At 36.6% G+C, this 22,859-nt stretch overlaps 2 protein-coding genes across 2 annotated transcripts; both read left to right on the top strand.

Annotated features, from left to right (window-relative positions):
* The first annotated feature begins 11,185 nt into the window (after positions 1 to 11,185).
* On the top strand, positions 11,186 to 13,288 carry LOC145614691 (putative L-gulonolactone oxidase 6). The gene is made up of 4 exons (XM_081669762.1): positions 11,186 to 11,573; positions 11,665 to 11,920; positions 12,077 to 12,178; positions 12,457 to 13,288. The coding sequence occupies exons 1-4, from the start codon at positions 11,259 to 11,261 to the stop codon at positions 13,167 to 13,169; spliced, it is 1,386 nt and encodes a 461-aa protein (XP_081525888.1). The 5' UTR covers positions 11,186 to 11,258; the 3' UTR covers positions 13,170 to 13,288.
* Positions 13,289 to 14,974: 1,686 nt separating this feature from the next.
* LOC145613343 (putative L-gulonolactone oxidase 4) lies at positions 14,975 to 19,012 on the top strand. Its single transcript, XM_081668427.1, has 5 exons — positions 14,975 to 15,244; positions 16,607 to 17,026; positions 17,387 to 17,645; positions 17,823 to 17,924; positions 18,068 to 19,012. The coding sequence occupies exons 1-5, from the start codon at positions 14,975 to 14,977 to the stop codon at positions 18,790 to 18,792; spliced, it is 1,776 nt and encodes a 591-aa protein (XP_081524553.1). The 3' UTR covers positions 18,793 to 19,012.
* Positions 19,013 to 22,859: the final 3,847 nt, after the last annotated feature.

The raw sequence follows: 22,859 nt of genomic DNA, 5'->3' as shown, positions 1-22,859 counted from the left end.
ATTGAGTCGAGTTTTGGTCCAAGTTCAATTCTAATAGATATCGATGTGGCCAAGTTGAACTATATATTTACGCCTTTCATAATTTGATCAAGCATCATCAAGATTTTATTAAACCTATATACGAGTAATAGAGAACAAAAGGTATATAAGCTGAACAAAAGATTTTATTAAATCGCACTGAGGGTTTACAAAATTATACCAATATATATGCTGAATAAAAGTTATATGAAATTTTATTAAACCTTCCATGACCCGGGTTCATGTTTTAATCGGGTCGGGTACTAGTTCGGGTTCAGATTGTTTTCGGGTAGGATTAAATCAGTTGACGGTTACTATCAGATCGGGTGCAGGTTTGGGTTCAGGCCATAAAGTATTGGATCAAATCGGTTCAAGTTCAGGTTGGGTTACAGGTCACTAGTTTAACCGCATTGTTCGAGTACAGGCTGTATACAGATCATTCTTGGTAAAGGTAAAGTTCTAGGGTCGAATCTGTTTTTGACAACTCTAATAATCCACGCTTTTTGAGGAAATTTTGAGGTTTTGGGGCCTGGTGACGAAAACCCTTGAGACCCTAAGGGTTACATCTCAGGGTCATATAATGCCGTTTGAAACCATATATGATCATTATATGTTGTCATAAACGTCCGTGGTAGACATGAGTTTACGAAATCACTAAAAGTTGTGAACGGGTAAAATGACCGTTTAAGGACATAATGGGTGGTTCCACCGACCCAATTGGACTCCCGGGTTTTAGGGACCATGATAAACATTTCGGCAATTTTTATTTTCGGGCGAAAAAAGGTCAAAAATTTACAAAATTGAAGACTATAATTCACGCTTTTTGAGGAAATTTTGAGGTTTTAGGGGCCGGTGGCGAAAAGCCTTGAGACCCTAAGGGATACATCTCGGAGTCGTATAATGCTGTTTGAAACCATATATAATCATTACATGTTGGCATAAACGTCCGTTGTAGGCTTGAGTTTACGAAATCAGTGCAAGTTGCGAATGGTTAAAATGACCGTTTCAGGACATATTGGATGGTTCCACTGGCCAATTGGTCTCACGGAGGGTATTAGGGACCATGGAAAACATCTCGACAATTTTTAATTCCGAGCGAAAAAAGGTTAAAAAATTAAAAAATTGAAGGTTATAATCCACGCTTTTTGAGGAAATTTTGAGGTTTTAGGGCCCGGTGTCAAAAAGTGTTGAGCCCCTATAGGATATATCTCAGGGTCATATAATGCCGTTTTAAACAATATACGATTATATGTTGTCATAAACGTCTGTGGTAGGCTTGAGTTTACGAAATCACTACAAGTTGTGAACAGGTAAAATGACCGTTTAAGGGCATAATGAGTGGTTCCACCGACCCAATTGGTCTCACGGAGGTTATTAGGGACCATGGTAAACAACTCGGTAATTTTTATTTTCGAGCGAAAAAAGGTCAAAAAATTACAAAAATGAAGGCTATAGTCCACGCTTTTTGAAGAAATTTTGAGGTTTTGGGACCCGGTAACGAAAAGTCTTGAGACCCTAAGGGTTACATCTCAGGGTCATATAATGTCGTTTGAAACCATATATGATCATTATATGTTGTCATAAACGTCCGTGGTAGGCTTGAGTTTAAGAATCACTACAAGTTGTGAACGGGTAAAATGACCGTTTAAGGGCATAATGGGTGGTTCCACCGACCCAATTGGACTCCCGAAGGTTATTAGGGATCATGGTAAACATCTCGGTAATTTTTATTTTCAGGCGAAAAAATGTCAAAAATTACAAAATTGAAGACTATAATACACGTTTTTTGAGGAAATTTTGAGGTTTTAGGGGCCGGTGGCGAAAAGCCTTGAGACTCTAAGGGATACATCTCAGGGTCATATAATGCCGTTTGAAACCATATATAATCATTACATGTTGTCATAAACGTCCGTTGTAGGCTTGAGTTTACGAAATCGGTGCAAGTTGCGAACGGGTAAAATGACCGTTTCAGGACATATTGGATGGTTCCACCGACCCAATTGGACTCCCGGAGGGTATTAGGGACCATGGTAAACATCTCGGCAATTTTTTTTTCCATGCGAAAAAAGGTCAAAAAATTACAAAATTAAAGGCTATAATCCACGTTTTTTTAGGAAATTTCGAGGTTTTGGGACCCGGTGACGAAAAGCCTTGAGTCCCTAAGGGTTACATTTCAGGGTCATATAATGTCGTTTGAAACCATATATGATCATTATATGTTATCATAAACGTCCGTGGTAGGCTTGAGTTTACGAAATCACTGTAAGTTGTGAACGGGTAAATGATTGTTTAAGGGCATATTGGATGGTTCCACCGACCCAATTGGACCCCCGGAGGGTATTAGGGACCATGGTAAACATCTCGGCAATTTTTTTTTCCGAGCGAAAAAGGTCAAAAAATTACAAAATTGAAGGCTATAATCCACGCTTTTTGAGGAAATTTTGAGGTTTTGGGACCCGGTGACGAAAAGCCTTGAAACCCTAAGGGTTACATCTCAGGGTCATATAATGTCGTTTGAAACCGTATATGAGCATTATATGTTATCATAAACGACCGTGGTAGGCTTGAGTTTACGAAATCACTACAAGTTGTGAACAGGTAAAATGACCGTTTAATTAAGGGCATAATGGGTGGTTCCACCAACTGAATTGGACTCCCGTAGGTTATTAGGGACCATGGTAAACATCTCGGCAATTTTTTATTTCAGGCGAAAATAAAGGTCAAAAAATTACAAAATTGAAGACTATAATCCACGCTTTTTGGGGAAATTTTGAGGTTTTAGGGGCCGGTGGCGAAAAGCTTTGAGACCCTAAGGGATACATCTCGGGGTCATATAATGCCGTTTGAAACAATATATAATCATTACATGTTGTCATAAACGTCTGTTGCATTGTAGGCTTGAGTTTACGAAATCGGTGCAAGTTGCCACTACTAGAAAACAGGCAAATAATGACGGAAAAAATCCGTTGGAAACATCCTGTTTTCCATTAGAAAACCCGTATCCGACGGAAATTCCGTCGGAACTGGTTGTCGCAATACCATTCGTCGGAAAAAGGGCCTTTTCCGACGGAATTTCCATCGGAAACATTATTCCGACGGAATTCAGTTCGTCGGAGGCGATTTCCAGACCCGATAAAGTCCGTCGCAAGTTTCCGACAGACTGTATTCCGTTGGTATGTTGCGACGGAAATTCCGTCGGAAAATTAATTAAAATAACAAAAAAAAAGCTTCCCACCACCCCCCCAACCACCAACCCATATCACCAGTTTCCACCCTAAACCACCAGACCCCAATACACACCGACACCAACCACCACCACCACCCACACCAGCCCCTATCCCACCTTCAAACACCACCACCGACACCCACACCAGCCCCTATTCCACCTTCAAACACCACCACCAACACCACCACACCAAAAATGAACCCCAAAAACACAAATCTTAGCAAAAAAAAACCCAAAATAACCCCAATAATTGAAAATCAACCCAAAAATACGACAATTGAGACAATAAAAATCGAAAAATACCACACAAATAAATCAAAACCACTAGATCTACATATTTAACAAGGATTCATAAAGAAAATTCATAGGAACGAAAATTAAACCACAAAAATTAAAGGAATACAAAATTATACAATTATCTAGCTAAAAAAATTTATAAATTAACATTACAATTATATAAAAAAATTAACTAGATCTACAATCTCACCCAAATTAAAACTAGATCTTGTAGTGGTAGTCGTTTTTCTTGTGGTCGCCGTTGTTGTTGTGGTCGCCGGTGTTGTTGCAGTCTTCGTTGTTGTTACACGGTCGTTGTGTTGTTGTTGGTGGTGGTGGTGATGGCAGTGATGTTGGTTGTTGGTGGTGGTGATGGCACTGATGTTGTCGTTGGTGGTGATAGAAGAAAGAGGAAATGAAAATGAAGAGGAGATAAGAAAGAGAAGTCGATCGAGAATAGAGGAAAGGAGGAGAGAAGGGGCGGACGGAGAAGAGAGAAAGAGAACAAAGGATGAGGGATGAGGAGAGAGAAAGAGAGGAAAGATGAGTTAGGGAAAATGAAAAGTGGCGGATAGAATAAAGATTAGGGATAGGAAGTGTATTTATATTTTTAATTCTATTTTTTTAAAAATTACATGTTCCGACGGTTTATTTTTCCGTCGGAAATGACCTTCGACGGAATATTCCGTCGGAACGTCTAATTGTTCTGACGAATTTATTTTCCGTTGGAAATTTTTGAAGGCAATCCGACGGAATTTTTAAATTCGTCGGAATTATCTGACGGAAAATAAATCCGTCGGAAATATCGATTTTTCCGACGGATTTTCGGGTCCGTCGGAACCTTTCCTTCGCACTACTAGAAAACAGTCAAATAACGACGGAAAATTTCCGTCGAAAACACCTTAATTTCCGTCGCAAACCTGTTTTCCGACGGAATTCCGTCGGAACTGGTTGTCGCAATACACGTTGTCGCAAAAAGGCCCTTTTCCGACGGAAACATGTTTTCCGACGGAATTCTGTCCGCCGGAAGTGAATTTTAGGTTCGGGAAAGTCCGTCGGAAATTTCCGACGGATATTATTCCGCCGGAAAATTCCGACGAAAATTCCGTCGGAAAATTCAATTAAAAAAACAAAAAAATGCACCCCACCCAGAACCACCAGCCCCCACCCCATAACCACCAGCCCCACCCCAAAACCACCATCCCCACCCCAGAACCACCAACCCGTTCTTATCCCACCGCCACCAACACTACCACTCCAATAATGAACCCCAAAAAATGAAAATAAATCCCTAAAACACCAAAAACAACGAAAATTAAACACCGAAAAACGAAAATTAAACCAACGAAATGAAAATCAACCCCATCGAATTGAAATCCACCCCCAAAAAATCGAAAATTAACACCACAAAACGAAAATTAGCCCAAAAATCTTAAATTAACAACGAAATCGAAAAAATCTACACAATTATCTAATAAAATTCATAAATTAACATAACAATTACAAAAATATACAATTATCCACTAAAATTCATAAATTAACATAACAATTACAAAGAAATTAACTAGATCTACAATCTAACCTAAATTAAAACTAGATCTACAAAACAAAAACCTTGAAAGTTGTTGGCTGTTGTTGTTGTTGCGTCGTGGTTGTTATTGTTGCGTCGTCGTTGTTGTTGCATCGTTGTTGTTGCTGTTGCGTTGTTGCTGCTGACGTTGGTGGTGGTTGACGTTGCGGTCGATGCTAGTGGTGGCTGGAGAGAGAAGAGTAAGACGGTGAGAGAAAAAATAAAGATAAGATACGGAGAGGAGGAGAAGATGGAGGATTGGAGAAGAGTAGAGGGAGAAGAGACGGAGAGGAGGGAAAGGAGGAAAGAGAAGAGGAGAGGAGAGGAGAGAGAAAGATAATGTGAAGAGGAAAGTGAAAAGAGGCGGAACAAGAATAAGGGGATTAGGGTTAGTATAAAAAAAATTTCTTTTTTTTTTAAATTATAATTCCGACGGATTTTGTCGTCGAAAATTTCCGACGGAATATTTTTCCGTCGGAATTGACCTGTTTCGACGGAATATTCCGTTGGAACGTTTAATTATTCCGACGGATTTATTTTCCGTCGGAAATTTCCGGCGGACTTCCGAATGTTTTAATTCGTCGGAAATATCCGACGGAAAATAAATCCGTCGGAAATATCAATTTTTCCGACGGATTTAAAGGTTCGTCGGAACCGATCCGTCGCTATTTGACCTGATTCTTGTAGTGTCGCTATTTGACCCGATTCTTGTAGTGTGCAAACGGGTAAAATGACCGTTTCAGGACATATTGGATGGATCCACCGACCCAATTGGTCTTCCGGAGGGTATTAGGGACCATGGTAAAGATCTCGGCAATTTTTATTTCCGAGCGAAAAAAGGTTAAAAAATTACAAAATTGAAGGCTATAATCCACGTTTTTTGAGAAAATTTTGAGGTTTCGTGGCCCGGTGTCAAAAAGTGTTAAGAAAATATAGGATATTTCTCGGTGTCATATAATCATTATATGTAGTCATAAACGTCCGTGGTAGGCTTGAGTTTACGAAATCACTACAAGTTGTGAACGGGTAAAATGACCGTTTAAGCGCATAATAGGTGGTTTCACTGACCTTATTGGACTCCCGGAGGTTAGTAGGGACCATGGTAAACATCTCGGCAATTTTTATTTTCGGGCGAAAAAAAGGTCAAAAAATTACAAAATTGAAGGCTGTAATCCACGCTTTTTGAGGAAATTTTGAGGTTTCAGGGACCGGTGGCGAAAAGTGTTGAGACCCTATAAGATTTATCTCAGTGTCATATAATGCTGTTTGAAACAATATATGATCATTATATGTTGTCATAAACGTCCGTGGTAGGCTTGAGTTTACGAAATCACTGCAAGTTGTGAACGGGTAAAATGACTGTTTTAGGGCATATTGGATGGTTCCACCGACCCAATTTGACTCCCTGAGAATATAAGGGACCATGGTAAATATCTCGGCAATTTTTATTTTTGGGCCAAAAAGTCAAAAAATAACAAAATTGAAGGCTATAATCCACGTTTTTTTAGGAAATTTTGAGATTTCGGGGCCCGGTGGCGAAAAGCCTTGAGTCCCTAAAGGATATATCTCGGGGTTATATAATGCCGTTTGAAACCATATATGATCATTATATGTTGTCATAAACGTCCGTGGTAGGCTTGAGTTTACGAAATCACTACAAGTTGTAAACGAGTAAAATGACTGTTTAAGGGCATATTGGATGGTTCCACCGACCCAATTTGAATCCCGGAGGATATAAGGGACCATGGTTAACATCTCGACAATTTTTATTTCCGGGCTAAAAAAGGTCAAAAAATTACAAAATAAAAGGCTATAAATCCACGCTTTTTTAGGAAATTTTTGAGGTTTCGGGGCCCGGTGGCGAACAACCTTGAGACCTTAAGGGATACATCTCAGGGTCATATAATGACGTTTGAAACCACATATGATCATTATATGTTGTCATAAACATCCATGGTAGGCTTGAGTTTACGAAATCACTTCAAGTTGTGAACGGGTAAAATAACCGTTTAAGGGCATATTGGATGGTTCCACCGACCCCATTGGACTTCTGGAGGTATTAGGGACCATGGTAAACATCTCGGCAATTTTTTTTTTCAGGGAGAAAAAAGGTAAAAAAAATTACAAAATTGAAGGCTATAATCCATGCTTTTTGAGGAAATTTTGAAGTCTCGGGGCCCGGTGGCGAAAAGTGTTGAGACCCTGGGGATATATCTCAGGGTCATAAAATGCTGTTTGAAACCATTTATGATCATATATGTACTGTTGTCATAAACCTTCGTGGTAGGCTTGAGTTTACAAAATCGGTGCAAGTTGCGAACTGGTAAAATGACCGTTTAAGGGCATATTGGATGGTTCCACCAACGCATTTGGACTCCCGGAGGGTATTAGAAATCATGATAAACATCTCGAAAATTTTTAATTTCGGGCCCAAAAAAGGTTAAAAAATTACAAATTAGAAGGCTATAATCCACGTTTTTTTGGAGAAATTTTGAGGTTTAGGGACTTGGTGGCGAAAAGCCTTGAGACCCTAAGGGATACATTTTGGGGTCATATAATGCCGTTTGAAACCATAAATGATCATTATATGTTGTCATAAACGTCCGTGGTAGGTTTGAGTTTGCAAAATCGGTGCAAGTTGTGAACGGGTAAAATGACTGTTTAAGGGCATATTAGATGGTTCCACCGACACAATTGGACTTTCAGAGGGTATTAGTGAACATGGTAAACATCTCGGCAATTTCTAATTTCGGGCGAAAAAAGGTCAAAAAATTACAAAATTGAAGGCTATAATCCACGCTTTTTAAAGAAATTTATAGGTTTTGGGGCCCGGTGGCGTAAACTGGCAAAATTGAAGGCTATGATCCACCCCATTGTTCGAGTACAGGCTGGGTTTAGATCATTGTCGGTTAAGGTTGGGTCCTCGGGTTTCATTCGAGCCAAATTCAGATCGGATTCAATTTGAGGTTCGGGTTGTTTTTTACTCAGGTTTGAGTGGGTTAATAGATGGTACATTTGGGTTCGAGTTAGTGCTGAGTTGGGTTTTAGTTCTTGTTCAATTCCAATAAATATCGATGTGCTCAAGTTGAACCTATATAATTACGCCTTCCATAATTTAATTTGATACGCATTATCAAGATTATATTAAACCTATATATGAGTAATAGAAAACAAAAGGTATACATGCTGAATCGAATTGTGGGTTTATAGATTTGTACTAGTATATAAGTTGAACAAATGGCATATAAATTTTATTAAACCTTCTATGACTCGGGTACAGGTTCTAATTGGGTCGGGTACTAGTTCGGGTTCAGATTGTTGTTGGGTCTGATTAAATCACCCACCAGAAAATCACCCACCGCATCGCCGCTCCTCCCCTGAAGGCCGCCGCACCGCCTCCGCCCGTCGCCGCCCTTCCCATTGCCCCCAAATCTGCCCCCTCCCCCATAAAACATCCCACAGCCCCCACGAAACCCTCAGGTTCGGGTTCAGGTCAAAAAGTATTGGATCAAATCGGTTGTCGGTTAACATCAGGTTAGGTTCAGGTCGGGTTACAGGTCACTAGTTTCACCCAATTGTCCGTGTACAGGTTAGGTTCAGATCATTGCTGGTTCCAGTCGGGTAGGTTCTCGGATCGGATTAGTTTTTAACAGCTCTAACTAGTATACGTAATTTTTATTGTGCACCAAAAAAAAAAACAGGCTTAGAAGAAAAACATGAACCAAATGCTTTTTATTTATTTTTTTATTTTTTTACTGTTGTAGTCTTGTAGAATCAGAAAATGTGTCATTCTAGAAATTAATGGAATATTATCTTGCATGGAGTTTTGAAACTTGAATTTAGTAAAAATTTAAATGAAATTCTTTATGTTCATGAAGGATTGTCTTAATGTATCTGATCAATGCAATTTTTTTTTAGTATCAATTATCTATAAATTTTAGAGAGAAGGATAACTCAAGTGATTAGAGCCCCCTCCCGGTTTTAGGAGATCTTGGGATCGATTCTCACCACCCATCCTTGTGGGTCTCTAAACACCAAAAAAAAAAAAAAAAAAAAAAAAAGATACCTATAAATTTCTCACTTGTAAAAATTGAGATATTTACGGTTTAAAATGCTATTTAGAGATCATAAAATCAAAATTTAAATGCATGCTTGGCTTATGCATACTCGTATGTACCTAATAAGTTTCTCATATAAATTGAATGGATTATGTTTGATATTTTGAAATGTATTTAACTTCTAAGTTTTATAAAGAGTAAACAATAATTTTTTTTATCTCTATTCCTTAAACCTTACCATATACTTCCTCCGTTTTCTTTTACTTGCAACACTTTTCTAAAAAGGAAATGTCACAATACTTGCAACACACTATAAAAGGAAAATTATTTTAGGGAAAAGCTATACTACTTCCCTTATTTAAAACACATGGCCCACTAAATTACACTTATAACAACCATTCATCCCATAAAGTGTATTATATCATGTGAACCCCACATTCCTTAACTACTGTGAAAAAGTGTGTGTTGCATCCAAAAGAAAACGGAGGAAGTATAACAAGTTCCACATGCAAAAATATCCACATCCCACGTGCATCATGGCCTTTTTCCCACTCAATTGTATCTCAAATGAACATCAATCATTTCATGTATAGAAAATTATTATATACTTCGTATATATAAACTATGGAAAATACTTCACCTCTCACATAAGTAATTATTATCAAAAATGAAATTGAAAATTGTATAATATGGACAATCTTAAGCTTGACTTAAAAGCATATTGTTACATAAAATATGCATGTGTCTCACAATCACATCTATCTATTTATAAGGTCACTTATTATGATATATGATTAAAGCTAGCCTATTCTAAAAAATTACTTCATAATGATGTCTTTTTTCTCTTGCAAAATAAGATGTATCTCACCAACAACAAATCTTGTTTTAGGTAGTTTTGTCATGTTGCTTGGTATTGCTGCATGTAGTCCTCCTGAAGATCCGATTAAATGCTCTAACAATCGTTCTGATTGCACCATTACTAACTCTTATGGAGCGTTCCCTGATCGGACCACTTGTCGAGTGGCTGAAGTCGTGTATCCAGCCTCTGACGATGAGCTCATTGCGGCCGTGGCTGCTGCAACCAAGAACAACATGAAGGTTAAGGTATTGTAAATTTGTAGTGTCTGTTAATATATGTTAGTTGGGCAAGTTGGCTCGCTAGTATAGTTGTACGTGCATGTAATGGAATTTATATGGTGATCTGCTGCATTTTTCTCATTTGGTTTAGAAGTTTATTTATACATATACAGAGTAATTAATAAAAAAATTTAAGCAATATGGCTGTGGATAATCCATGGGAGAAACCGAGAAATGTGCATGTTAATTATAAAACAAATACGACCTTCTTTTCACGTTATACTAAAAGTCCAAGCAGAATTTAATTTGATTTAATACAAGTCCGAGCTACCTTTTCTTTAAAAAAATGTGTAACATAAACTAATTAAAAGCGACTATTATACATTATGTGCAGCAAATGTTTCTTTCCTTTTTTAAGCTATCATATCACTCTATTTCTATCTTTGTCTCTCCTTTCAACCATCACATTTTGCATAGGACTTCATGCAAGCATTTGTTGCACATAACATAAAATAGAGGTAATATCGAGTTTTTAATAGGAAAAAAAAAATACTCATTAGGCAAAATGTGGGCAGTGGAACTTTGTTATATATACTGTATATAATTAAAGATATATTTGATTAAGAATACTCCAGGATTAAAAATGGTTTTACAAAAAAAAAAAAAAAAAAAAAAAAAATCGGAATAATTGGATAAGCAGTATAAAATAAAAATAGTAGTTAGGCGATGTGAACGTGAATTTTATAATGCTTGTATGATAATTTATACCAGTATGTTCGCTTTAATATTGCATAAAAATGGTTTACTAATCTTTGATGAAAATTTTATATACGAATCTTTGATGCGTTGCCAAATGGCGCTGACTTTAATCATCTATGATGGAATTAATGTTTTGCCAAAAACAAGTTTGTTATAATGATAATAGGTAGCAACACGTTACTCGCACAGCATACCAAAATTGGTATGCCCCGACGGTGAAGACGGACTTCTCATAAGCACCAAGAACCTCAACAAAATACGTAACATCGACACGATGGCCGGAACGATGACTGTAGACAGCGGGGTGACTCTCCGGCAGCTGATCAATGAGTCGGCGAAAGTGGGGCTAGCACTACCCTATGCACCTTATTGGTGGGGACTTACCATAGGGGGCATGATGGCCACTGCTGCACATGGGAGCTCATTGTGGGGCAAAGGCAGTGCAATACATGACCATGTTGTTGGCCTTAAAATTATTAGTCCCGGTCATTTCGAAGACGGGTACGTTAAGGTTCGAACCCTGAATGAGACTGATGTTGATTTTGATGCTGCTAAGGTCTCCCTAGGGGTTCTTGGAGTCATTTCACAGGTATGACTAAAAGAATGAAAAGATTGATCATTATCTTGTTAGTTGAGTTGTTGCATGACTTAAATTTTGATAATAATTTTTTAATTTGAAGGTGACATTCCAACTACAACCTATGTTCAAGAGGTCCATCACCTACACGATGAAGAATGATTCTGACTTGGGGGATCAAGCCTTAACCTTTGGCAATCAACACGAGTTTGCAGATCTAACATGGTATCCGAGCCAAAAAAGGGTCTTGTATCGAACTGATGATCGTGTTCCCCTCACTACTAAAGGCAATGCTCTCAATGACTTCACTGGATTTCGCCCAACACTTTCATCTGCATTAGCGGTCATTCGGTCCTTAGGTACGCATTTCACACTTCAAAATTTATAAATTACAAAAAACAAGTCCTTTTATACTTCAACAAGACTTTTTTATTTCGTTTTTTGATTGGGATCATTCTCAAATGAGTGTAATTTCATTGCTTCGAGCTGGCTTATTTTTCATGTGGCTGTCTCAGAGGAGAATCAAGAATCAAGAGCAGATGCTGAAGGCAAATGTGTTGCTGCAACATTAACAACATCGTTACTCCGGATCAATGCATTTGGACTAACAAACAATGGTAATATTTGACGGGAAATTCCCTGCTTCTCATAGTGAGAAACGAAATTTGTTTCTCATGGGGTCATTTTTGTGAATTAATCAACAACTTTTTTATTATTGTGTGCTTTACAATTGAATAAAGTTGTTGATTTATTTACGAAAATGGCATGTGAGAAACAAAATTTGTTTCTCACTATGAGAAAGTGGGGCATCCTCGTAATTTGACATCCAAGAGTATTTTTGTGTGTTTATATGATCAATTACTTACTTCGAAACGTATGACGTGAATGTTATTAGGAATCGTCTTTACTGGCTACCCGGTGGTGGGATACCAAAACCGACTCCAATCTTCGGGAACATGCCTAGACAGCCTAAACGACGCGCTTATCACAGCATGTCCATGGGACTCAAGAGTTAAGGGGGAGTTCTTCCACCAAACAACATTTACTATTGGCATGTCTAAAGTGAAAGCCTTCATACAAGATGTCCAAAAATTGGTATCTCTAGAACCTAAATCCTTTTGCGGGACTGAGGAATACAACGGCATCTTAATGAGGTACGTTAAGGCCTCATCCGCTTACCTTGGGAAGGAAGAAGATGGCATAGATTTTGACATGACCTATTACCGAAGCAAGGATCCCCTTGCCCCACGACTCTTTGAAGATATACTTGAAGAGCTTGAACAAATGGCGATGTTTAAGTATGGAGGATTGCCACACTGGGGGAAGAATCGGAACTTGGCATTTGAAGGCGCGATCAAGAAGTATAGGAATGGAGGCAAGTTTATAAGAGCTAAAGAGAGGTTTGATCCACAAGGATTGTTTTCGAGTGAGTGGACTAACCAAATTCTTGGGCTAAAAGAAGGGTTAAGTATTGTTAAAGAAGGATGTGCCCTTGAAGGTTTATGCATTTGCTCTCAAGATAGTCATTGTGCCCCTAACAAAGGATATTATTGTCAAACTGGAAGAATTTACAAGGAAGCAAGGGTTTGTAGTAGTAGAAAATCTTAATTTGATAACTTTTGTAAAATCACAGTGTATGTTATACAAACAATGGATACAATTCTAACCAATCCCTTTCTTATCATCAATTTTTAGCTGGCCTGCATTTATTTTAGATTATCTTGGTAGATGAGGGTGTGTAATGTATAAGACTTATAGATTATTAAGCACCGAATTCTAGCAGCTTGATTAGTCCAAAACTCGACTTTCATTATTGGAAACAGCGCTTGAATAGTTATCTCAACTTTTGTCTTTCTTTCGCATCAAGTGCGATCTTTTTATGTCATTATCATGCATCTAATTTTCGCATATTTAAGGCAAATTTTAAAAATTGCCAAAAATAGATATGTCATCTTCTCTATTAAATACCTTCATCTTAATTTCATTTCACTTTAGTTCAACTCCAATCAGTTCAGTTCATTTCAGTTCCTAATTTTCTTCTCTCATAAACAATTCATTTCAGCTCTATTTAGTTCAGTTCAGCTCCAATCAGTTCAATTCAGTTTAGCTCATTAAATCAGAACAGGCCTTCAGTCTAAGTTGCCAAATTTCAATTTCATATAATTATTTTATGGCAGTTATTTATAACTTTTAAGTTATTAGGGCGGCTAACATGCTTACATGCGCTGTGAGCTATGTTCGGAAAGCTCTTTTGGTTTGGCCTTATGTCACAATTTTAGTTGTTGGTAGCATTAATGAGAAAAATATGTAAACAAGTATTTTTAGACACTTTTCTTACGAGTTGAAAAAAAAGGCATTTAACATTAGTGAGGACAAATAAGTAAATAATTATTTTAGAGGGTATGTATATAATAGGTAGTAGGGATTAACACATTTTAATTAAAGAATAAAGACGTCTCAAACTTTTTAAAAGGTAGTAGGGATTAACACGTCTTTAATAGCCAACTAGTGTTTAGCCCGGGCGATGCCCCGGGTTGATACGTAAAAAATTAATATATTATAGTTTTCATATATTATATTTTATGTAGATGAAACTTTACTTTTAATTTTTTTGTATGTATATAATAATGTTAAATATTATTACTTTGGACTTAGTGTAAAAAAAAATTTGTCATGTAAAAGTAAAAAGAAAACCACTCTCATGGTCTGCATTAAATATATTTAAGAAGAATAAGTTAACCATATTATTATATAGCAAAGTTGGTATGACTTCTTATTCATTTTTCAATGGACCCAAGTTCGATTCTTGTCAAAAACATTTTTTAATATGACACGTGCGTGGCATTCACATTTCTTATTGGGTGATGTGGCATGCTCTTGGTGGAAGAAAGAGGTGACACGTGGCGTGTATCCTTGATTAGGAATGCCTTTTAATATATAGTATAGATAACAATAACTATCTGTATCCTACAACCCATAAATTTAACCAAGGGAAACCAAAGATCTGTGGTTGTTGCTTGCAACACACTTCGCACCATAATAATTAAGCAGGACTGATTTATTAATCACGGACGATAGCAATGTAGGGTAACAGACTAACAGTAATTTAAGGCCAAATTTCGTGTAGCTTGTAGAAAATCTGCAAGTTATTAGACCCTGAATAAGATAGTAATCCATAGTATGCATATTTTTCTAGCAAATTAATGAGACATTTCGCTTTCTTCCACTCATAAATGAACAAAAATATACAATAAAAATTGATTTCTTAACCACTCCCAGCCCATCCATATTCCATAACTAACGTGCATATATACAAGGTTTTTCTAAATTAATCTGCCATGCCTGCAAAATAAACCTAACCAAGTATACTTATACGACTAGTTATAACTAATATGGAATTATCTAATCGAGAAATGACCATGTATATGTCCAAGTGTTGTTTTCTTCTTCTTATTAGCTATTATTTGCTTCAATGGTGTTGTACCAGCGTTACCTGCGATTGTGTTGCTCCGGAGGATCCAATCAAATGCTCCTCCGGCAACTCCAACTGCATCATCACTAATTCCCAAGAGTCCTTCCCTGATCGAAGCATCTGCCGGGCAGCTGATGTCGTATATCCTACCACCGAAGCTGAGCTCATCTCAGCTGTGTCTGCTGCAACAATGATAAAGAGAAAGATGAAGGTATGTACATGTTACACTGCACACGTACGTACTCACTTGGTCTATAGTCTTAACTCTCGATGACCAATATTTTATGAAATATTTCGGTTATGAACATCTGATGAAGAATATTGAAAGGATTGATCAAGCGAAGTATATACTACAAGCATAGTTTTAATGTGATGCTATTGCGTTATTCATGTGTTATCAGATCATATTATAAGGCATATATAAGCTGTCAAAAATAATTTATGCACGTTATCTTCTACCTATCACACTGGTATATGTATATTCTTATTATTCAATTACATTGATTGTATTCACATTTATCTAACCCCAAATTGAATCGATAACAAATAACTTTGATCATTACACGAAACAATGAAATTTTTTGACAAGCATTGATGAAATAAGTATTTTTAAAAAGAGAAAATTGTGAAAAAAGACCTTTTAAATGGTCAACTTTTTAAAAAATGACCTTTTAAGTGAAAACTTGTGAAAAATGACCTTTTAAGTTATATTTTGTTTGTATTGAGGACTTGTGTGAGCTTGCGAGGTGGTCAATGCCGGAGCTCCGGTGTTGACTACCACATGTCATGACTTATTTTTCAAAAAAAAAAAAATCCCCCCTTTCCCGACCTCCGTGAGAATATTATATGAAAGGGATAAGTCGAGAAATGAGGGAAATTTTTTTAAAAAAAATTTAAAAAAAAGACAAGTGACTAATACGTGATAGTCAACCCCAAAGCTTTGGCGTTGACCACCATGCAAGCTCACCCAAGTACCTCATACAAACAAAATACAACTTGAAAGGTCATTTTTCACAAATTTTCACTTAAAGGTCCTTTTTCAAAAAGTCGACCACTTAAAAGGTCCTTTTTCACAATTTTCTCTTTTAAAAAATCATTAATTTAATTAGCTTGTTAATTAACCCAACATAAAATCCATTTGTAGCAATTCTTAATCTCTGATACACTGATAACCCATGCATAGAATATCTTTATGGACATTTAATAAGTTTCATCACTGAATAAATACAAGTAGATTATACCACAAGTAACACTAATATTATTATTCGAAATACATTTTTTTGCATTACTGTACAGATTATATTGTTCAGGATTGTTAAGCATTTAGTGTTCTTAAATGGTTCCTTGGGCCACCGATTTTTATTCATTACCTTCTCTCGTCATTAGTTACATAATACTAATTAAGAGTTTTTATAAACTCTTGATAAAATGTAAACTTACTGAGTAAAAATTAAATATGTGTCTTGTATAACTTTTGATAAAATTTAAACTTTAGTAGGGTAATTAAGGTATGTTAAACAATGAATTTTAAATATTTGAGTTATAAGAATATTACTTTAATCTAATTAATTAGGTAGCAACCAGATATAGTCACAGTGTTCCAAAGTTGGTGTGTCCTGATGGAGAGGACAGTCTAGTCATAAGCACAAAAAAACTGAACGATGTACTCAAAGTGGATAAGGAGGCTAAAACCATTACAGTGCAAAGCGGCATGACGCTAAAGCGGCTAATAAAGGAGGCGGCCAAGTATGAGCTAGTGTTGCCCCATACACCATACTGGTGGGGCCTTACTGTTGGTGGGATGCTCGGAACAGGTGCTCATGGAAGCTCATGGTGGCTGAAAGGAAGCGCAGTTCATGACTATGTTGTGGAACTTAGAATCATTAGTCCAGGCAGGGTTGAAGATGGGTATTATAAGAATCGAACGCTTAAGGATGGTGATGATCTTAATGCAGCTAAAGTCTCACTTGGGGTTCTAGGAGTCATTTCTCAGGTACCATTGAAGCTGATCTTTGAAAGTCAGTGCTATATATATACTTCCTCCGTTTTCTTTTACTTGCAACACAGTCTTGTGGCACGTGTTTTGAGCTCTGGTTTATGTAATGTAAATGGACAAATTTTTCATTATAATTTTTACAAATGATACTTAACTCTATTCTAATTTTTCGTGTAAAAATTATATTGATAAAATCGCTCGTTTACCCTCACTAATCATCTCCTAAAACTGCGTGCTTAAAAGGTGTGTTGCAAGTAAAAGAAAACGGAGGAAGTACATCATTAGATAACTTTAATCTAGCACTCATTAACAAATTTTTATTTTTATTATTATATTACTTTTTTTTTTGTTATTAAGGTAACGTTCAAATTAGAGTCTCTCTTCAAGAGATCAATTACTTTAAAAGAAACCAATGACGACAGTGGCTTAGGGGAGGAGGCCTTAAATTTTGGCAAAAAACATGAATTTGGAGACATAATATGGTACCCAAGCCAACACAAAGTATTATATCGTATTGACGATAGAGTTCCCTCCACCACTCCCGGCAATGGTGTCAATAACTATCTCCCCTTCCGGTCAATTGCAGCATCGCTGTTGATAGCTAGCAGAAAAATAGGTAGTTTATTTTCTTCTTGATTCAATCATAATTATCAATGTATACAATCATGTAATGTAAGGAGAAAACATGCATCAATTTTTGAAGTAATGTTTTATTTGTTAGATACTAGATTTGCCTAATTGTGTGACTCTGGTAATCTAATTAACAACTTTCCTACATACATGTTACATATAGAGGAGTTGGCAGAAGCTATTAACTATGCTGATCTGAAATGTTATGGGGGAAAGGCGGTATCAGCCACACTGAAGGGCATGGCATTCGGACTAACCAACAATGGTTATTTTCTTCAACTTATATTCATTATTTTGGAAATTTTGTTAGATTGTACTAGTATTGGCAAATAGCATGCACACTGTATAGAACCTTCTGATTTTGACTAAATGCTAAAGTTAATCAAAGTTATACTGATGTTTGATTAGGTAAGTACTTTAAAGGCTACCCTGTAATCGGTTATCAACATAAGCTTCAAGCAGCAGGAGGATGCTTAACTCCAAGGTCTTGTTTACTTAAATCATATTGCCCATGGGATCCAAGAATTAACGGCGAATACTTTTTCATCCATGGATTTAGTATAGGAATCTCCAAAGTGAAGAACTTCATTCAAGATGTACAAAGACTAGTTGAACTAGAGCCAAAATCATTATGCGGCTTGGACATGTACAATGGCATACTAATGAGATATGTTAGCGCCTCTACAGCCTATCTTGGAAAGGATGAAGATGGAATAGACTTTGACATTACTTCTTATCGAAGCAAAGACCCTATGGCTCCTAGGATGTTCGAGGACATACTCGAGGAAATCGAGCAGATGGCTCTGTTTAAGTACAGGGGAATGCCTCATTGGGGAAAGAATCGAAATGTAGCCTTTGAAGGCGCGATCAAGAAGTACAAAGACGGTGAAAAGTTCTTAGATGTCAAGCAGAGGTACGATCCCTCGGGTTTGTTTTCAAACGATTGGACAGGCCAAGTATTGGGGCTTAAAGAAGGATTGAGCATTTACAAAGCAGGATGTGCACTCGAAGGGCTATGTATATGTTCTGAGGACATCCATTGTTCCCCTAACAAGGGGTACTTTTGTAAATCAGGAAGGGTTTACAAAGAAGCAAAGGTCTGCAGAAAAGTAAAATCTACTGGTATAATTTGAATGTAAAATTCAGTCCTAAGCTTGTTACATTGATAAAATTGTACCAAATTCAGTAATCAATACAAGAAATTAGCAAGATTAACAACTGTCTTTGACACAGACACGATTCGGTTTTTAAACTTTTAGCAAATTTAATTATTTCTTGAAATAAACCTATGTTGCAGGATGTCATTGTATCAGCAAATTATTACTAGGACTATAATTTTCACAAATTACATGAATGATTAATTGATTATTTTCATGAATATTTTACTATAAAGAGTACATACTCACATTGACACATTCATGTGTAGTTGTATATATACAAGAAATTACACTGCAACAACAGCAAATTATATTGCATATAATACAGATATACTCCTAACTATATTTTCCATTGTGTAAAACGTAAATGAAGGGGCAAATTAGGAAGAAACTCACGGGCAGTTTCAGAGATTAGAGAATTCTTGAAGACGTTTCTCTAGTTCATCCAATCGGGTAGCCCAGTCACTCTTGATGGATACGGTTCGGACCTTATCAAAATCGATTACATCTTTTTTCCCATTCTTCTCTGCTCTCTTAAATTCACCGGACCCTTTTTTCTTCTGCTGCTTCTTGGTGTTTGCTTTTCTGACGCTCGCTTTCTGCAACGCCCTCAGAACATCCGACCCGCTTATCTCATTCCCTTTGTTGGGCTTTTCTTGTTGTTGGGTTGGATTGGAACCCGTTGATGGGCCGGAATTGACGGTGCTGAGTACTGCTTGGCCCAGCCCACCAACGTCTTGTGGAGAGGCGGTGGCGAGGATTGCGGGGTTTTGGTTTCTCCGCCGTAGCTGGGTGGTGGAAAGGGTTTTCGAAGGTGGTTGTGGAAGTTTAGGGAAGGAAATGAAGGGTGGATATGAAACTGGGGTTGTATTGGTTGGAAGGAAGGTTTGAGGGGAAGTGGTAACCCACATGGTTGTGAATAACCCACGGCCTAGAGATGTCATCGATTTGGCATCATTTAATTAAACCAAATTCAGATGGACTCCACACATTTGGTGCTTCCAAATGTTGTGGTTGTACTTAGTCATTGGCCCCAAAACCTCAAAATTTCCTTAAAAAGCGTAAATTATTGGTTTTAATTTTGTAATTTTTTTTACCTTTTTCGCCTAAAAATACAAAATTGTCGAGATGTTTACCATGCTCCCTAATACCCTCAAAGAGTCCAATTAGGTCGGTGGAACCATCCAATATGCCCTTAAACGGTCATTTTACCCGTTCACTACTTGAAGTGATTTCAAAAAATCAAGCCTACCACGGACGTTTATGACAACATATAATGATCACATGTGGTTTCAAACGGAATTATATGACCCCGAGATGTATCCCTTAGGGTCTCAAGGCTTTTCGCCACCGGGCCCCAAAACCTCAAAATTCCTCAAAAAGCGTGGATTATAGCCTTTAATTTTGTAATTTTTTGACCTTTTTTTGCCCGGAAATAAAAATTGCCGAAATCTTTACCATGGTCCCTAATATCCTCTAGGATTCATATTGGGTCGGTAGAACCATCCAATATGCCCTTAAACAATCATTTTTCCCGTTCATAATTTACAGTGATTTTGTAAACTCAAGCCTACCACAGATGTCTATGACAACATATAAAGATCATATATGGTTTCAAACGACATTATATAACCCCGAGATGTATCCCTTAAGTTTTCAATGTTTTTTGACACCAGGCCCCGAAACCTCAAATTTTCCTTAAACTAGGGCAGTCGACGCGCGCGAAGTGATTTGCCCTTTCTTGATGTCTATATTGGGTTGTATTTAAACTTTTCACAACATTGGATTTTACGGAAATAGTTTGATAAATTAATGGAATGTGTATTTAAAGTTTTCGTTTTTTCCTGCACAACCTTTCTTCAAGAAACATCAATGCAATTATTCAACAGTGTAATATTGCAAAAACATCTACAAACTTAATTAGAAATGGATTAAGTACAATTCAAAAATCATAGAGCACATATTATATACTAAAAGAAGTAATTTAACATTACATATGCAATAGTAGAACAATTTTTCGGAACATTTACTATTTGAAAGTCTATACTCTTACCCAACCTAGTAATTACTCTACATAAATTATATGAGATTAACTATATGAAACTAAAAAAAAAGAAACAATTACACCCTACAACTCGCATAAACAGTAACATTCAGGCAACAATTAGATAACATAGTCCCTTGGTAGTTGGTAATAAATCATCTATTCGTACGTACATACAATTATTTTTTTTCATTTTAAGTAATAATAATATCATATGAAGTGTAAAGCATTAATTTTTTTTAAAAATTAATAAAAAAAAAGCATTACATATATTTTGTTAAAAAAAAACCGAATTAATTGATGATGTATGTTTAATGAAAAAAAAACATTAAATGTATTAATGATAGTAAACATATTATTGAGGGTAAAATAGTAAATACACATTTTGCACATAATTTTGTACACAATAGTGAGGGTATAATTGGTAGCACACTATTCCTAGCATTAATTTTTTTTTAATTAATAAAAAAAAGCATTACATATATTTTGTTAAAAAAAACCGAATTAATTGATGATATATGTTTAATGAAAAAAAAAATTAAATATATTAATGATAGTAAACATATTATTGAGGGTAAAAAAGTAAATACACATTTTGTACACAATTTTGTACACAATAGTGAGGGTATAATTGGTAGCACACTATTACTAAGAGTTATTTTCTACTTTTTATAAGGTAGGGAAAGCATAGATTATAGCATTCAATTTTGTAATTTTTTGACATTTTTTCACTCGAAAATAAAAATTGCCGAGATTTTTATCGTGGACCCTAATATCCTCCGAGAGTCAAATTTGGTCGGTGGAACCGTCCAATATGCCATTAAAAGACCATTTTAACCGTTCACAACTTGAAGTGATTTCGTAAACTTAAGTCTACCATGAACGTTTATGACAACATGTAATGATTATATATGGTTCAAACGGCATTATATGACCCCAAAATGTAACCTTTAGAGTTTCATGGCTTTTCGCCACCGAGCCCCGAAACATCAAATTTTCCACAAAAAGCGTGAATTATAGCCTTCAATTTTGTATTTTGTATTTTTTTTAACCTTCAATTATAGCCTTTACCATGGTCCCTAATATCCTTTGGGAGTCAAATTAGGTCGGTGGAACCGTCCAATATGCCCTTAAACGGTCATTTTAGCTGTTCACAACTTGCAATAATTTTATAAATTCAAGCCTACCACGGACATTTATGATAACATATAATGATCATATATGGTTTCAAATGACATTATATGACCCCGAGATGTATCCCTTAATTAGGATCTTAAGGCGTTTTGCCACAGGCTCCTAAACCTCAAAATTTTCTTAAAAAGTGCAGATTAAAGCCTTCAATTTTGTAATTTTATGACATTTTTTCGCCCGAAAATATAAATTACCAAGATGTTTACCAAGATCCCTAATACCCTCCGGGAGTTCAATTGGGTCGGTGGAATCATCCAATATGCCTTTCAACAGTCATTTACCCGTTCACAACTTGTAGTGATCGATTTTATAAACTCAAGCTTACCACGTACGTTTATGACAATATATAATGATCTTGTATGGTTTCAATCGACATTATATGACCCCGAGATGTATCCCTTAGGGTTTCAAGATTTTTCGCCACCGTGCCCCGAAACCTCAAAATTTCCTTTAAAAGCGTGGATTATAGCATTCAATTTTGTAATTTTCTGACCTTTTTTCGCCCGGAAATAAAAATTGGCGAGATGCTTACCGTGGACCGTAATATCCTCCGGGAGTCAAATTGGGTCGGTGGAACCGTCCAATACACCATTAAACGACCATTTTACCCGTTCACAACTTGTAGAGATTTCGTAAACTCAAGCCTACCACGGACGTTTATGACAACATATAATGATCTTATATGGTTCAAACGACATTATATGATCCCGAGATGAATCCCTTAGGGTTTCAAGGCTTTTCGACACCAAGCCTCGAAACCCGAAACATAAAATTTTCCTCAAAAAGCGTGGATTATATCCTTTATTTT

The sequence above is a fragment of the Chenopodium album genome, chromosome 25 (genome assembly GCF_948465745.1).
Source record: "Chenopodium album chromosome 25, dcCheAlbu1.1, whole genome shotgun sequence".
In the NCBI taxonomy this organism is placed as follows: domain Eukaryota; kingdom Viridiplantae; phylum Streptophyta; class Magnoliopsida; order Caryophyllales; family Amaranthaceae; genus Chenopodium; species Chenopodium album.
Note: the sequence above shows the minus strand (reverse complement) of the source record. Positions and strands in the feature narration are given on the sequence as shown.

Excerpts from the sequence above, each read along its gene's own strand:
- LOC145614691 (XM_081669762.1), top strand. The coding sequence starts at position 11,259 with ATGGCCGGAACGATGACTGTAGACAGCGGGGTGACTCTCCGGCAGCTG. Across the intron at positions 11,921-12,076 it reads AGCGGTCATTCGGTCCTTAG|AGGAGAATCAAGAATCAAGA; the intron begins GTACGCATTTCA and ends TGGCTGTCTCAG. Across the intron at positions 12,179-12,456 it reads ATTTGGACTAACAAACAATG|GAATCGTCTTTACTGGCTAC; the intron begins GTAATATTTGAC and ends GAATGTTATTAG.
- LOC145613343 (XM_081668427.1), top strand. The coding sequence starts at position 14,975 with ATGACCATGTATATGTCCAAGTGTTGTTTTCTTCTTCTTATTAGCTAT. Across the intron at positions 17,646-17,822 it reads GATAGCTAGCAGAAAAATAG|AGGAGTTGGCAGAAGCTATT; the intron begins GTAGTTTATTTT and ends TGTTACATATAG. Across the intron at positions 17,925-18,067 it reads ATTCGGACTAACCAACAATG|GTAAGTACTTTAAAGGCTAC; the intron begins GTTATTTTCTTC and ends ATGTTTGATTAG.